Source organism: Dromiciops gliroides, chromosome 5 (assembly GCF_019393635.1).
Source record: "Dromiciops gliroides isolate mDroGli1 chromosome 5, mDroGli1.pri, whole genome shotgun sequence".
Lineage (NCBI taxonomy): Eukaryota > Metazoa > Chordata > Mammalia > Microbiotheria > Microbiotheriidae > Dromiciops > Dromiciops gliroides.
This window is the reverse complement of record NC_057865.1, coordinates 37,481,591-37,496,165: the sequence shown is the minus strand read 5'-3', so window position 1 is coordinate 37,496,165 and position 14,575 is coordinate 37,481,591. Positions and strand designations below refer to the sequence as shown.

The following is a 14,575-nucleotide window of genomic DNA, read 5'->3' as shown; positions in this document are numbered from 1 at the left end:
ACTCGGGAAGAATGTGCCTCAATGAAGTCACAGTTAACAGTCAGTGGGGCTTGTCTCTTCACTACAAAGACTCCAGATGTACATTTTATCTCTGCCTTGTGCCAACTGTTAAAGGATCAAAATCCGGAGCTTTGATCACTAGTGGGAGAGCGGAGCTAGAATCAATTCTGCTCTAATTCATTATTAACACACTACTAGATGGCCCCTTTGAAGTCACAACAGGCAGGGCATGCCGTGGATGCGAGAAGCTGGCAGTTTGGGGAACTGGTTGCTTGGAAAACCAACCGTTTTCTAAGACTTTGCAACCTGTGTGAGTGGTGGGAGAGGTGATAAGACTTTCCCAGCTAGAGTCGGGGGTCCAAGAATGAGCCGGGACTTCACAGGGAGTTTTTTATTCCTAGCTGGTAGGTTTCTTTGTTAATGGGGGAACTTTGGGGAAAAGTGACCAAAGAGTGTCAAGATCATGCCATGAGAATTGGTTAAGGGAAGGTGGGGAGGTTTAGATTTGAGAAGACAAGACTTAAGGCAAAGATAACTGTCTGGAGGGACTCACAATTTTTGGTCTCTGAGGGCAAACTGGGACTTGGTAGAAGCTGAAAGGGGGCAAATTAATGGAAGTGTAATGGGGGAATGGCCAATGAGGACCTGGTCCTGGGAACATTTATGTCAGATGGGGAGAGGAGGTCTGCCTGGTGTCAGCCCAGGTGGATGCTGTGGGAACCTGCTTCTGAAGTGTGAGATGATGCAGAATGAGATGCCCTGCCACTGATTCAAGGCGTGCACAAGTACTCCTTGTCTATTTTCTGATGACTTGCTACTTGGTGAAGAAAAATGTTTTGATTGCTTGATGAGCCTAAAAAAAAAGGGCATTAAGTTACCAAATCATTCCCTCTCTTTCCTTGGGGTGATCAAGACAAGAATCACTGTGGGCCCCTTGATCTGACTTATAAAGGAAACACATCAGAAAAACCGACTGGAAAATTAGGGCAACAAATATGAACACAGGTCAGAAAAAAATAATACAAATAATAAAAAATACAAAAATAATACCAGCTAGAATTTATATAGTGCTTTGGTTGGCAAAGTGCTTTATATATGTTATCTCCCTTGATCCACACAACCAACTGGGGAGGTAAATGCTATTGTTATTCTCACTTAACAGGTAAGGAAACTATGGTTGGGGGAAGGTGAATTGACTTGCACAACTCATCAGCTGAGATAAGATTTGAACGTACATCTTCCTGACTCCAAGACCAGGACACTAACCATTGCACCATCTAATCAATCACCTTATGGGGAAAAAGATTTAACCCTAAAGCTTGCTCTTCCTTTTCCTTCTGGTGAGGATGGGGATCTGTCATAACAGAGCCTACCACAGCCCTGGATGCCTGCAGGGCCAATCCTCTCCATTTGTCTTTTTTTTGTTTGTTTTGTTTTTTTTTTTGTTTTGGTTTGGTTTGGGGTTTGGGGTTTTGTTTTTTTGCTTTTTTTAGTGAGGCAGTTGGGGTTAAGTGACTTGCCCGGGGTCACACAGCTAGTAAGTGTTAAGTGTCTGAGGACAGATTTGAACTCAGGTCCTCCTGAATCCATGGCCGGTGCTCTATCCACTGTGCCACCTAGCTGCCCCTTCCATTTGTCTTTTTTTTTTTTTTTTTTTTTTTAGTGAGGCAATTGGGGTCAAGTGACTTGCCTAGGGTCACACAGCTAGTAAGTGTTAAGTGTCTGAGGCCGGATTTGAACTCAGGTACTCCTGACTCCAGGGCCGGTGCTCTATCCACTGTGCCATCTAGCTGCCCCTCCATTTGTCTTTTAGCAGCGAGTTATCCTCCTCTACAGCAGTAATAAAGACTTGGTGGCCTTGGGGGCAGCTAGGTGGCACAGTGGATAAAGCACCAGCCCTGGATTCAGGAGGACCTGAGTTCAAATTCGGTCTCAGACACTTGACACTTACTAGCTGTGTGACCCCGGGCAAGTCACTTAACCCCCACTACCCTGCAAAAAACAAAAAACAAAACAAAACAAAAAGACTTTGTGGCCTCATGTTCCAGGCCATGCTGTGATGTTCTGGGGCAGAGCTGATAACTTGACTCCTTTCTACACAAACAAAAACCCAGAGTTTTCTGCCCGATAGACTAGTTTGCCAGTGCCAACAAGGCGGTAGCCTGTGGAAGGGAAGGGAAGAGGCTGTGGAAATTCAACCCTCCGTTCCCCAAGGGGCCCCCACGGGCCCAGCTTTCCAGCCCCTCAGCTCTGTAGACTCGCCAAGATGGAGGGCTGCCTGTGGCTGTTTTTCCAGCATAAACTCTGTGTCTTTTAGAAGTGAGAGATGGAATGTTTCTGACTTACCTCGATTTGGCTGGTTTCAAACCAGAATGGAGCTGTTGATGGCTGAGAGCCCGTGGCCTCAGGACGAGGTCCTGAGTCCATCCTTGTGTGAGCCAGCATTGTCCCAGTGAGAGGAGCTCTGCATGGGGAGGCAGGAGGCCAGGGTTCAAATCCCACCTTCGTCATTTACAAGCTGGGTGGTCATAAACGAATAACTGAGCCTCAGTTTTGCTCCTTGGAAAAAAGGCAAGCCTCTCTAGGTTCACTAGAGGAGTCCAGGTCAGTTCTGGACCCCAATCATCTACAGTCTAGAAAGATCCCAGAGATAATTCCAAAGATGGGGAAACTCCAGTGGGGTTGGCCCCCCAAGTTCTGGGATGGTCACAGGTCTCAGACCAAATTGCACCTCTATCTCTGGGCATGCCCAAAGAAACTTCTGCCATGTTCTGGAAATGGTGCCTGGCACTGTGTAAGAACTTCATAAATGCTTGTTGCCTGCCATGGTTCAGGATCCGGGGGGCTGTAGGACTAGGAAATTTTCAGTTCTGGTCTGGAATCCCTAAGGAAACATCAGCCTAGTTGGTCGTGAACTGAAATCAAGGGTTTTACCTGGAACCAAACCAGTCTTGGAAAACACGGAATCAAAGAATTCCAGTATAGGAATGAACTTCAGTGGCCATAAATGGCCCATCGACCCTAGAAAGGAATCCCACTAGGACACACCCTACAAGTGGGCAGCAAGCCTGGGCTTAAAGACCTATGCCTAGGGGGAACCCACCATTTCCTGAGATCTCTCCATCCCACTTTTGGATAGTTCTGATTGTTCAGAATTTCTACCCTACTTTCGACCTAAATGTTTGTCCTTGAAACTTAGAGGATCAGAGATTCAGAGCTGGAAGGGATGTTGGATGCTATGTAGTGCACTCCTCTCAATTTGAGGACAAGGAAACTGATCTTAAGATAAGTTAAGTGACTTGTTCAAGGTCACTCAAGTCATATCTCTAATCACTAGAGCTCTTTCCATGATACCACGCTATCCATTACTCTTCTTCTCTCTGGTCTCAAGCCAAACAAGTCTTTCAAATATTTGAAGTCAGCTATCATCATAATCCCCCTGAATTATTTTCTTCTAGACCCCCAGTTCCTTCAAGTGATCCTCGGACCCACAGGATGCTGTGGAAACTACTTGAGACCCTTCCCCATTCTGACTGCTCTCCTGTGAATATTCTCCAGATTAACGAGGTCCTTCATAAACTATGGTCCTCGGAAGTGAGCACAATCCCTTTGGTGTGGTCTGACTTGGGCAGAGTGCATTGGCACTGTTCCTCCAATGCCCGATTTTTGAGTTGCAAATGCTTGGCTCCTGACAGCCAGTCTGAGCTGGCTCCAGCACACCCCTGCATATAAGGGGCAAGTATGACCAGGGCACCTGTGTAGATGGCTAAATGACACCTCTGACTGCAGAGAAACTGATGTCTTCTGATTAAATCATCATTTTGCCCTTATTCAATCAATGAGCTCCCTCCCCTCCTGCAGTGTGGCATCTCCACTGAATAGATATTTTCATCGGTTCTGCGGTGACTCCTGATGACCTCCAGGGAGGCAGCCTCAACTGGACACTGATCCTCTGGTTTTCCATAGTCTTACAGTGGTTATTGGTTGTGGTCGTCTCTGCTGGGCACCAGTCCTTGCTACCAGGTTTATGGGATTTCTCTCTTCCAGTCTATTTGCTGCCCATCTCAGCTCTAGAAAACTACAGTATAATAGCTAGAACCTCTCCTTGATGAGGGCAGACTGACAGCTCTTTAGTCATAGTCTTCACACTTAACTAACAAAGGTCAGGCAGAGTCCCCCTAGGTTAAGAGTAAATCTTTCCTTGTCCACTTTGGTCTCTGGAGGGAGATCACAGCTCTCTGTTCCAGACAATCATTTCACTTGGGGTTAGAAATTTCCTAGATCTTAATTTGAACTTGAAGCCAGAACAAAAAATAATCTAAGGAGGTAAATAAAGGTCATTGTTCTCCACCCACCTAGCCCAAATTTTTGCCTTGCTAATGCATATCTGTCATCAGCAAAACTAATGGCATTCATGCCCTATTTTGGACAAAGAAAAATCTTTTTCATTTTCATTGTGGTATAAATGTTAAATCATTATATATGAAAAATAGAATTGAACCCCAGTCCTATGATAGGAAGAGGCAGAAACACAGGGGAAGGAGTATTGATCTGGTGTCAGAAGACTTGGGTTCCAGGTCCTGCTCCAACATGGTGTGATTTTAAGTTAGTTACTCACCTTCCCTAACCTTCCCTCAGGCTCAGTCTCCTTATTTGTAAAATAGGGATCCACCTGCCTTCTATGTGCATTGTACTAGGCATCAGGGATACAAAGGCACCCAAATAATGCCTGACCCCAGGTAGCTTACATTTTATTGGGGGGGAGGGGGAGGAAAACAATACATATACAAGTATTTAAGTAGAAGATGTATGTACATAGATATAAACATATCTATATAAATATATCTCTTCTATTTATAGCTATCTACATATGTATGATTTAATAAAAAGTAGGGAAAGAGTACTAATAATTGAAGGGGTCAGGAAGGACCCCAAATCCTTCACTACCTCTTTTCTAGGATTGTTATGAGAGAAATGCCTCTTAAAGTGCTATAAATGTGGGTTATTACTATTGTCTAACTCACACAATGGGATAACCTTTCCCCCTCTATCTTATGCCATATTTGTTTTGCCAACCTCACGCCCTAGGGGAAGGTGATTGACCAACTATTTAGTCTAAACAAGAAAAGTCTTAGAAGGGCTTTAATAGCTTCCTTCAAGTACTTAAAAGGATGCCCATGGAAGAGGGATGGGGCTGCCTCTGCTAGGCATCAGACGATAGAACCAGGAGCAGGTGGTTGGAGGTAGGTTTTGGTTTGACATAAGGAAGCAATTGCTAACCCCAAAAAAGTTTCCAGAAGTGGGATGAAGAGCTGTCCCCCTTCCCCCTAGGAAAGGTATTCCATCTAATGCCATGGGACCCCTTTTTGGAGCCATAAGAGAGGGAATTCAGATGCAGGTGGTATCTAAATTCCTTTCCAACTCTGAAATTTGATAATTTTATGATTCTAAGCTTGTCTTATATTTCTGTGACCCCGCCCCCCCCCAGGAAGACAAGGATTCAAATCCAGCTTCCAACACTGACTAGCAGTCAGTGAACATAGGTAAGTCATTTCCCCCTCTAAGCCTCAGTATCTTAATCTGCCTAATGGGGAATAATAATGACATTTACCTCATGGGACCGGTATGAAGATCAGTGAAAAAATGTAAGTTGTTTTGCAAATCTCAAAGCACTAAGTGTTGGGACAAGGTGTGTGCCCATAAATTGAGGGATGAGTACAGAAACTATGATATATGAAAGCAATGGAATATTTTTTGTGCAGTAGAAAATGCTAAATAAGAGGAATCCAGAGAAATGTGGGAGGATTTCTATGAACTGATGCAGAGTGAGATAAGCAAACCCAACAGAACAGTCTCCACAGTGACTCCAACAGGATAAATGGAAAAGAAGTCAAACTGTGACTGTAAAACACCCCCACCCCAAGAATGATCCCAAGGGACAAATAATGGGACATGACGCTTCCTTCTGCAGGAATGTGGGGGCTCCGAGGGAAGAACGTTGTCCATCATGGCCACCAGAGTCCCTGTTTCTGCTTGACTGTTAGGGCTGCAGGGGAAGAAGGGGATGGCAACATCCAGAAATGAATGGGATGGAAAACCAGAAGCATCAATACAACCTTTTTACCCCCCAAATGTTTCCTTTTTTGATTGATTACCATGGATGTAGTAGGGAAGAGCTTAGCATGGTGGACCCCAATAAACACACATGTGCATATACAAAAGACTTGGGAAAGTCTCAGGTTCTAAGTATGCGGTTAAACAGTCCCCCCCCACCCCGCCACTATTACCTCTTGGAGATGCTGTCAGACTTTCTATAATGGGAGGGGGTGACCCCCACCTCTTGGAGATGCTGTCAGACTTTTTATAATGGGAGGGGGTGACCCCACCTTCTGGGAATGCTGTCAGACTTTCTATAATGGGAGGGAGTGACCCCCATCTCTTGGGGATGCTGTCACACTTTCTATAATGTGAGGGAGTGACCCCCATCTCTTAGGGATGCTGTCACACTTTCTATAATGGGAAGGCGGTGACCCCCACCTCCTGGCGATGCTGTCACACTTTCTATAATGGGAGGGGTGACCCCCCACCTCTTGGGGATGCTGTCAGACTTTTTATAATGGGAGGGGGTGACCCCCACCTTCTGGGGATGCTGTCACTTTCTATAATGGGGAGGGGAAAGAGGAGAGTGGCAAGGAAAAACTTCCTCTGTAACTCCTGGAAGGAAAAGCAATCCATTCTCTAAAGAGATTGTAATCTGGATTCATGAGTTGTTCCTGTTTTGATCTGGTCTTGGCAGAGCCCCTGCTTTCATTTTCTCCACAAGTCATGCTCTGCAGAGTTGGGATAGGCCAAGGAACAGGGAGGGCATTAGGACCAAGAGAAAGACACCCACTTTGCTCTGTATTTTGTCTGGCAAAAGGCTCCCTCACTGAGTGCTAGAGTTATGTGTGAAAGAAAGTCAGGGGCTGACTCGTTTACATCTGTTGATCTGACCTGACTTGAAGCATCAAAACAGGGAACGCGGGTGTCAAAGCTGTGTGGGAGCAGGACCAACCAGCTCACCCCAGGCATCTATTAGCAACTTGGCCAGTGCAGGAAAACACAGTGGAAGGAGCAATTGAGAAAGATGGACTAATCATTTTTTTTAAAAAAATTATTTGCAAGATAAAGAAAAAGGGCAAAAGTGGTGGGGGTCTGGGGTGGGGCAGGAGGATGGGGAAATCTAAGCTGGGGTCAGCCCCAGGGGACTTTAGGAGCAATTAACGGGACCGCTGTGCAGAGGAGCAAAGGGTTCAAGCTTTGCTTCCAACGAGAGCCAAGTCATCTGTAGCAGCAGGTACTACACACTGTTGGCAGATGTGGGAGGGACGCGTGAGACCACACTAAGTGGCGCTGGCCTCCTGGGAGGAAACTCCAGGAAGCTGCTCTCTGCAAGCCCCCCGGGGCCGGGCTGGGGGCTGCCTGAGCAAGGGTCTGACATAGACCTCGGAGGGAGGACGAACATGACCAGCTGCACTTGGTCATCTCCTGCAACATGCTCCTAAGGAGACGCTCCAGAGCTGGGCCCCGAAGGCTGCAGTTCCTGGTGGCGGTGTTGATGCTGGGATGCTTGCTGGTGATGGTGACCGTGCTGCACCCGCCGCCTCAGGACCCCTCCAGGGATCCCTCGGCCCAGGCTGAAAAGCCCAGCCCCCAAGCGGGCTATCAGGTGGACTTTGGCCAACCCCAGGACTGGGTGCTGGAGACCGAGGAAGAGAGCCAGGAGTACTATCCCCTGGAGGGCCTGGCCCCCTTCATCTCCCTGAAGGAGGATGAGCTCCTGGTGGCAGTGGCCCCCCCCAGGGACAGGAGGAACCAGAGCCAGTCCAGGAAGAGAGGGGGCTACCAGCTGGTCAGACGGCCCGGCAGGAGGCTGGAGGAGGGGGCCCTGGCCAGCCCCGACTTGCACTGGGGGGCTGGGTTGGAAGGCCTCTCCCTGAGAGATTCTGATGCAGATGATGGGGAAGAGCAGCTAGAGAAGCTGCCATTGGACACCTACGGCTTCAACGAAGCCCTGAGCCAGCAGATCTCTCTGCGCAGGGAGCTGCCTGAGGTCCGCAACCCTCTGTAAGTAAGTCTCTGCCTCCCTCTCCTGCCCTCTGCTTCCCCTGCTCTGAGAAGGAGCGCATCCATCAAGGGTTCTCTCCACCCCCTTCATCCCTCCCCTACGGAGGACTCTTATCTCCAGCCAACCCTAAGCTATCTCCCTGCCACCCCCCCCACACACACACTTCTGCTCCTCCTTCCCACTGACACCGGGAGTCAGAGCTGGAAGGGACCACTTAGTCCAACCCCCTGGCATTTTACAGATGGGTAAACTGAGGCCAGGGGCGGAGCAACAATTTGCCAGAAGTCTGAAAAGCAGGGCCAGAGCTTCCATGCAGGTCCCCTGGCTTCAAATGCCATGCCCTTGCTACACTATCCTACACCCGGGCTCAGGGAGACTGAGGCACTGAAGCAAAGCTCCCACATCCAAACATGCTGTCGACAGAGAGCAGAAGAGGCTGTTTTCATTGGGCTTGTTCCCTCTGTTAAAGCCTTGCCCATACTGGGCAGCTGGGCTCACAGCAGAGGGCGAGCTTGGGAAGTGGGAACCTTCTCCTGTCTTCCTTCTGGTCCCTAAGAGAGGACCCAAGCAGTCTAGGCCATCCCCGACAAAGTGTGGGTCTTTGTACAAGCCTTTTTCTTCAACTGTAAAAGGAAGGGCTCAGATGCAGTGATTTTTAAGTTCCCCTTCCACCTGGGAAATTCTATGATTCTAAGAATCCGGTATACTTTGTCCTCGCTGTTGTTAGTTAAGATGGTTTATAATAGACAGTGAGTCATAAAAGATAGAACACCAGACTTGGAGTCAGGGCGAGCTGGGTTCCAGTCTTGCCTGTATACTTGCTTACTAGCCATGGAAGAATCACTTAACCTCAGTTGCTTCATCTATAAAAATGGGAAAAACAAAACCTGCAACATCTACCCCCACTGGATTGTTGTGAGGCTGAAATGAGAAAGAAAATGAAAGAAAGACTTTGTAGATTGGAAGGAGAGAGGGAACATGGCACAGTAGGGAGCAGAAAGTCCTGGGTCTGAGTCCTCTTTCTGGCATAGACTTTGCTAAGTGGCCGTGGTCAAGCCATTTAGCTCCCTGGGGACCCAGCAAACCCTTTAAGACCCTCATTTGCAGATGAGCTGCCAATCAGATCAGGATGGAGAGTTTCCACATTGGGAGTCCTCCCCACATTGATGAAATCACAAGTCTGGATGAAAAAGAAAGTGCTGTATAAATAACAGATGTCATTGAGAAAAATGGAATAATAATTCTTATTACTCAGTATTGATCCAAAGTATCCAAAAAATGGCAGCCATATTCCAAGGACACTCAATGACGGAGTGCTGGCCAGACCTGAGTGACTCAGCAGCCTGACAGCATTCCCAAGAGGTAAGTTCTGAGGGCTGAGGTCCAAGACCAAAATGCTCCAGGCCTGGGAAGGGAACCTTGCTCTGTCCAACTGACTCTATGTAACAACATTAGCTAGAGAGCAAAAGCAAGACACACAGAGATGATGACCCTAGACTGGGAAGTTTCAAGCCCTATCATCTACCTACTTATGTACCTGTGTACCTATTTACCTACCTACCTACCTACCCATCTATCTACCTACCCATCTATCTATCTATCTATCTATCTATCTATCTATCTATCTATCTATCTATCTATCTATCTATCTATCTATCTATCTACCTACCTACCTATCTACCTACCCACCCATCCATCTATCTATCTATCTATCTATCTATCTATCTATCTATCTATCTATCTATCTATCTATCTATCTATCTATCTACCTACTTACCTACCTATCTACCTACCCACCCACCCATCCATCCATCCATCCACCCACCCATTCATCCATCCATCCATCCATCCATCCATCCATCCATCCATCCATCCATCCATCCATCTATCTATCTATCTATCTACCTACCTACCTACCTACCCACCTACCTACCTACCTATCTATCTTTCATCTCTACTTATCTATCATCTATGTATCTACCTATCATCTACCAATCTATGCATTATCATCTGCCATCTATCTTTGTATCATGTATTTCTATCTCCCCTTACAGTATAATTAGCCCAGAACCAAGAAAGACAATGTTTTGACTGAGAAACTCCACGAGGGCCCTGGCTTTGGAATCAAGGGACATGGGTCTCCTGCTTGGCCATTTCCTAGCTGTGGGACCTTGGGCAAATCACCTCACCTTGGTTTCCTCATCTGTAGAATGAAGGGATTGAACTGGATGACCTCCAAGGTCTCTTCGGATGTTCTGGAATCAGAAAGACTTGAATTCAAATCCAGTGTCAGACACATACTAGCTATGTGAGCCTGGGCAAGTCACCCTCTTTGTCTGCCTCAGTTTCCTCATCTGTAAAATGGGGTGATGATAGCATCTATTTTGTAAGGTTGTTGTGAGGATCAGATGAGATATCTGTAAAAAGTGCTTAGCACAATGCCTGGCACATAGTAGGTGCTATGGAAATATTTATTCCTTTACCCCCCCCACCTCCTTTTGAGAAGTAAATCCATGCTTGTCTGATCCTGTGAGTTACACTTGTCCTTGAAGCTGAATTAGACTATTCCAGAGGGCTCCAGGGCACTATTGTGGGGAAACCAACTCATCATTTTGTGTGGTGTGTGTGTGTGTGTGTGTGTGTGTGTGTGTGTGTGTGTGTGTACAGACGGTAGGGGGGAAAGAGGGAGAGAGACAGAGAAGAAAGAAATGGAGAGAGGAGAAACAGAGACAAGATAGACAGAAGGGAGAGACAGAGATAGAAGAGACAGAGAGGAGACAGAGACACAGACACAGACACAGAGACACAAAGACACAGAGACAAAGACAGAGACACGGGGAGAGTCATTTATCCCTGGCTGGGAGAAGACCAGGGCGATTTCTTGGGTTGGACAGTGCCCTTTACCCTTCCATACTGGTTTCAGAAAGCCTCCTGTTTGCCCTGGGCTGTGAGGGGTGGGGTGGGTCTGAGAATGCTTTTCCCCTTAGTCCTTATTCTGCAGGCCCGGCATCCACCCTCACCCCCACCCCCAAAAGTGATGGGCTCCCTTAGCCAGGGAGGCTGGAGGCCCCTGGTCATTTCCCAAGGTGTGTGGTGCCCTCTGCTGGTATCAAGATGTAAAAAAAGGACAACACAACAGTCACCTGCCCATAGGAGATCAAGGTCAGGCCGTGCTGAAGGCCACTAGACCAGCTGGGGCTGAGCGCCTGGCAGAGAAGGGTGTGATGCGAGCAATCCTTTTTTAAAGAGTCGCAAATCTTAAAATAATTTCTAAATCTGAACGTTTATATAGTTAAGGTCAGGAAATCACTCTCTTGGGGGCAATCAAGTGTTTTACGATTATTCCACCAATCAGCAGACATTTGCTGTGCGCCCACTGTGTTTGGGGTATTGTGCTAGACACCAAGGATACACATCCATCAACAGACATTTGTTAAGCACCGACTATGCGCCAGGCACCACCAAGTCCTGAGAATACAAAGAACAGTCCCAGTCTTCAAGAACTCACCATTGCTTGTGTCACAAGGAGGGTTCAAACCTCTGGGGCAGGCCCCGAGGAAGCACTAAAGCTAGCCTAAGGCCCCCATGTCCTCTAAGCGAATGCAGGAGAAGTCCCTCTGACTCCCAGAGACCTAATACCCCCACCTTTGGGTAGAAGCCCGGTGGCCCTGGGACAGCCCAGTGCTGGGTGTAACCCTCCTGACACACTGTGCAGAAATCCCAGAGCAATCCTTTCCCCACTTGGGCTTGGAACATACAGGGCCTTTTGCATATTCTCCTTCTTGGAGACCCTGGATGCTTTTCTGTCATGAAGCTTTACTCACTGCAGTAACACACCTGTCCTATCCGGCCTCCCCCATTCACTTCTTTTCCTAACACCTATTTACTGAGCACCTACTATGGACACAGCACCATCCATAGTATGAAGATGTGCATACCATTTAATAGCGATAAGCGTTTATAAAGCACCTACTATGTGCAAGGCGCTGGGCTAGGTGCTAGGGATGTAAAGACAAAGAATGACAGTCCCTGGCCCCTGAAGTTTGGTGTAATGGATAAAGGGCTGGAGTCTGGAGACATAAGGTGGATGGGGAACCCACCTGCAGGCCAAGAAAACCGGTTCAAGACTCATCTGAGAAAGTGACCACCTCCCAGTATTCTAGGTAACTCTCCGAAACTGTAAATAGCAAATGAGGCGGTGATCTGCACTGGTAGAAGAAGTTAGTTTCCTTTCCCAGGAGTTCCCTATATTAACGAATTCTCAGGACCAGCCCCCATTCCTCTCCCTTGCAGTCAGAAAGACCTGAGTTCAAATCCTGTCTCTGATACCTGCTATGTGAGGCCCAAATAAAAGAATGTATGCAAAGTGCTTTGCTCCTCTCCAAGCATTATAGGCATCATTTATTATAAATATGCAGTGATGTTTACCATAGTTATTTATAACTCTGTGTCAGCTATTTTTGTCACTATTGTCATTTCTGGGGGGAGCCCAGAGAACACACAGAAACGTATGGGATGAGGTAGGTAGTGATGGCAATGGAGATCCATGTGCTCTGGGAAAATCTGTAGAGGGGACGAAGACATTGGGTCCAATGACAGCATGAGCCAATAAGGTGACAGATGTCACAGGGTCCTAGATGAGTACGTGTCAATGAGGAGGCAGGAGGGTTAGCCTGTGGGCTGGCTCGGAGGGCTTCACAGAAGGATACTTGAGCTGGGCTGGAGGAGGAATACAGACTAGTTAGGGGGCTCTCCTCAAGTCCCTAGCACTTAGATGTCCTCTGCAGTGATTTCTGTAGAGCAAGTCTGTTTTTATGTCTCTGCTGCTCATGCTCAAGGTCTGTGGGCTCCGGCTATCCCCCAAATACCAGGAGAAGAGGAGCCCCCCAACAGAGGCCGTACGGTACTGTGGAAAGAGCTGGCGTATAGGAATTGTGGCTCTGTGTGGCCTTGGGCAAATCGCTTCATCTTCCCCAGGGCCTCTGTTCCTGTCTCCTGAAAGTGAGAGGGGCTGGTCTGAGTGGTCCCTGGGGCCCTTCCAGCTCTCAGTCTGTGACCCACGCGAGGTGGTAACCTTCTGGGAGGACACAAACAAGGGGGGGGGGCACTGGACAGGAGGATGGGGTATCATCTCTGTCTCTGGGTGGAGCATCCACATTGATGAGATCCCATGAGGCCATTGAAAATGTTTCCGCTTTTTTGTGTGTCCCCGATTCAAAACTGGCCCATCAGTTCCAGGGAGCACAGAGATGGCAAGAACGGTGGCGGCTGAGACACCCAACCCAGAGCCCTTTCTTGTTTGTCCTCTGCTCTTTGATCTGTCCTTGATGCAAAAGCGGAGGACTGATTACTGGCTGAATATCTCTATCTCCCTTTGTTTTCTCCCGGCCAGGCAAAACTGGGCGGAGCTCAGAGTTGGCAGCTGGGTTATCAGGGAGCTCGGGTCCTGACTGGACAGTTCCGTTCAGATCCAAGCAAGGTTACAGCCCAAACCAGTCCATCCCCACTGTCCTGGACAGCCCACACTGGAAAACAAACCCAGGGCCTGCTGCTGCGAGGGTGGGGCCCTCCAGGGAAGGGCCGGGGAACAGGGTGTCGGGAACTCAGTGTGCTGGTGACCCCTGAGAAAATACCCTTAACCCCTCCTGGCTCCCAGTCTAGGCAGCTCAAGAAAGGGAAAACAACACGGGCTCATCCCCCTGAGGAGGCTGGCAGGGAGAGCTGCGTGAGGTCACAGCAAACAGGCCCCTCCCATTCTCCCGCCCTGGATTAGTCCTCAGAGAACAGTCACTTTATCTCCATAGACACTGAACTCAACATATATTCATCAAGTGAGATAATATCTGTAAATCTCCTAGCGCCCTATAGGCTTGTTTTCTTCCTGTCCTTTATTCAGCCCTGACAGTGGCAGAAGGAGGTGCTGGGCCATTGAGGACATTTGAATGTAGGAAGCTTTGATAAGAAGCTAAGCCTGCCTTCAGGAAGCTTTGTTGGTCACTGGTTGTTGGTTGTTGTGGAGTCGTTTCAGTCGCATGCGACTCTTAGTGACCCCATTTGGGGTTTTCTTGGCAAAGATACTGGAGTGGTTTGCCATTTCCTTCCCTAGCTCATTTTACAGATGAGGAAACTGAGGCAACCAGGGTGAAGTGACTTGCCCAGGGTCACACAGTTAGGAAGGGTCTGAGGCTGGATTTGAACTCAGGTCTTCCTGCTCCAGAATCAGCTATGCCACCAGCTACACTACCATGCTTCCAGACACCCAGTTTTATAAGCTCAGAGTCATCGATGACTCTTTATTCTCAGTCACCTCCCACAGCCATTCAGTGGCCAGGGCTTGTGGATGCTGCCTCTCTGGTATCTGTCCCCTTCTCTCTACTCACATAACCGGTAGCTTCCAAATTGGCCTCCTTGGGTCTAGCCTCTCCTCCCTTCAATCCATCCTCGGCACAGTGGTCAAATCCATACCTC

General features: G+C 48.0%; 1 protein-coding gene across 1 annotated transcript in view; it reads left to right on the top strand.

The window, feature by feature from the left end:
• Positions 1–7,224: 7,224 nt before the first annotated feature.
• GALNT15 (polypeptide N-acetylgalactosaminyltransferase 15) overlaps positions 7,225–14,575 on the top strand; it is a 43,231-nt gene continuing 35,880 nt past the window's right edge. Inside the window, exon 1 of the mRNA XM_043965587.1 lies at positions 7,225–8,106. Coding sequence (XP_043821522.1) covers positions 7,535–8,106 — 572 coding nt within the window. The 5' untranslated portion in view covers positions 7,225–7,534. The remainder of the gene's footprint in view (positions 8,107–14,575) is intronic.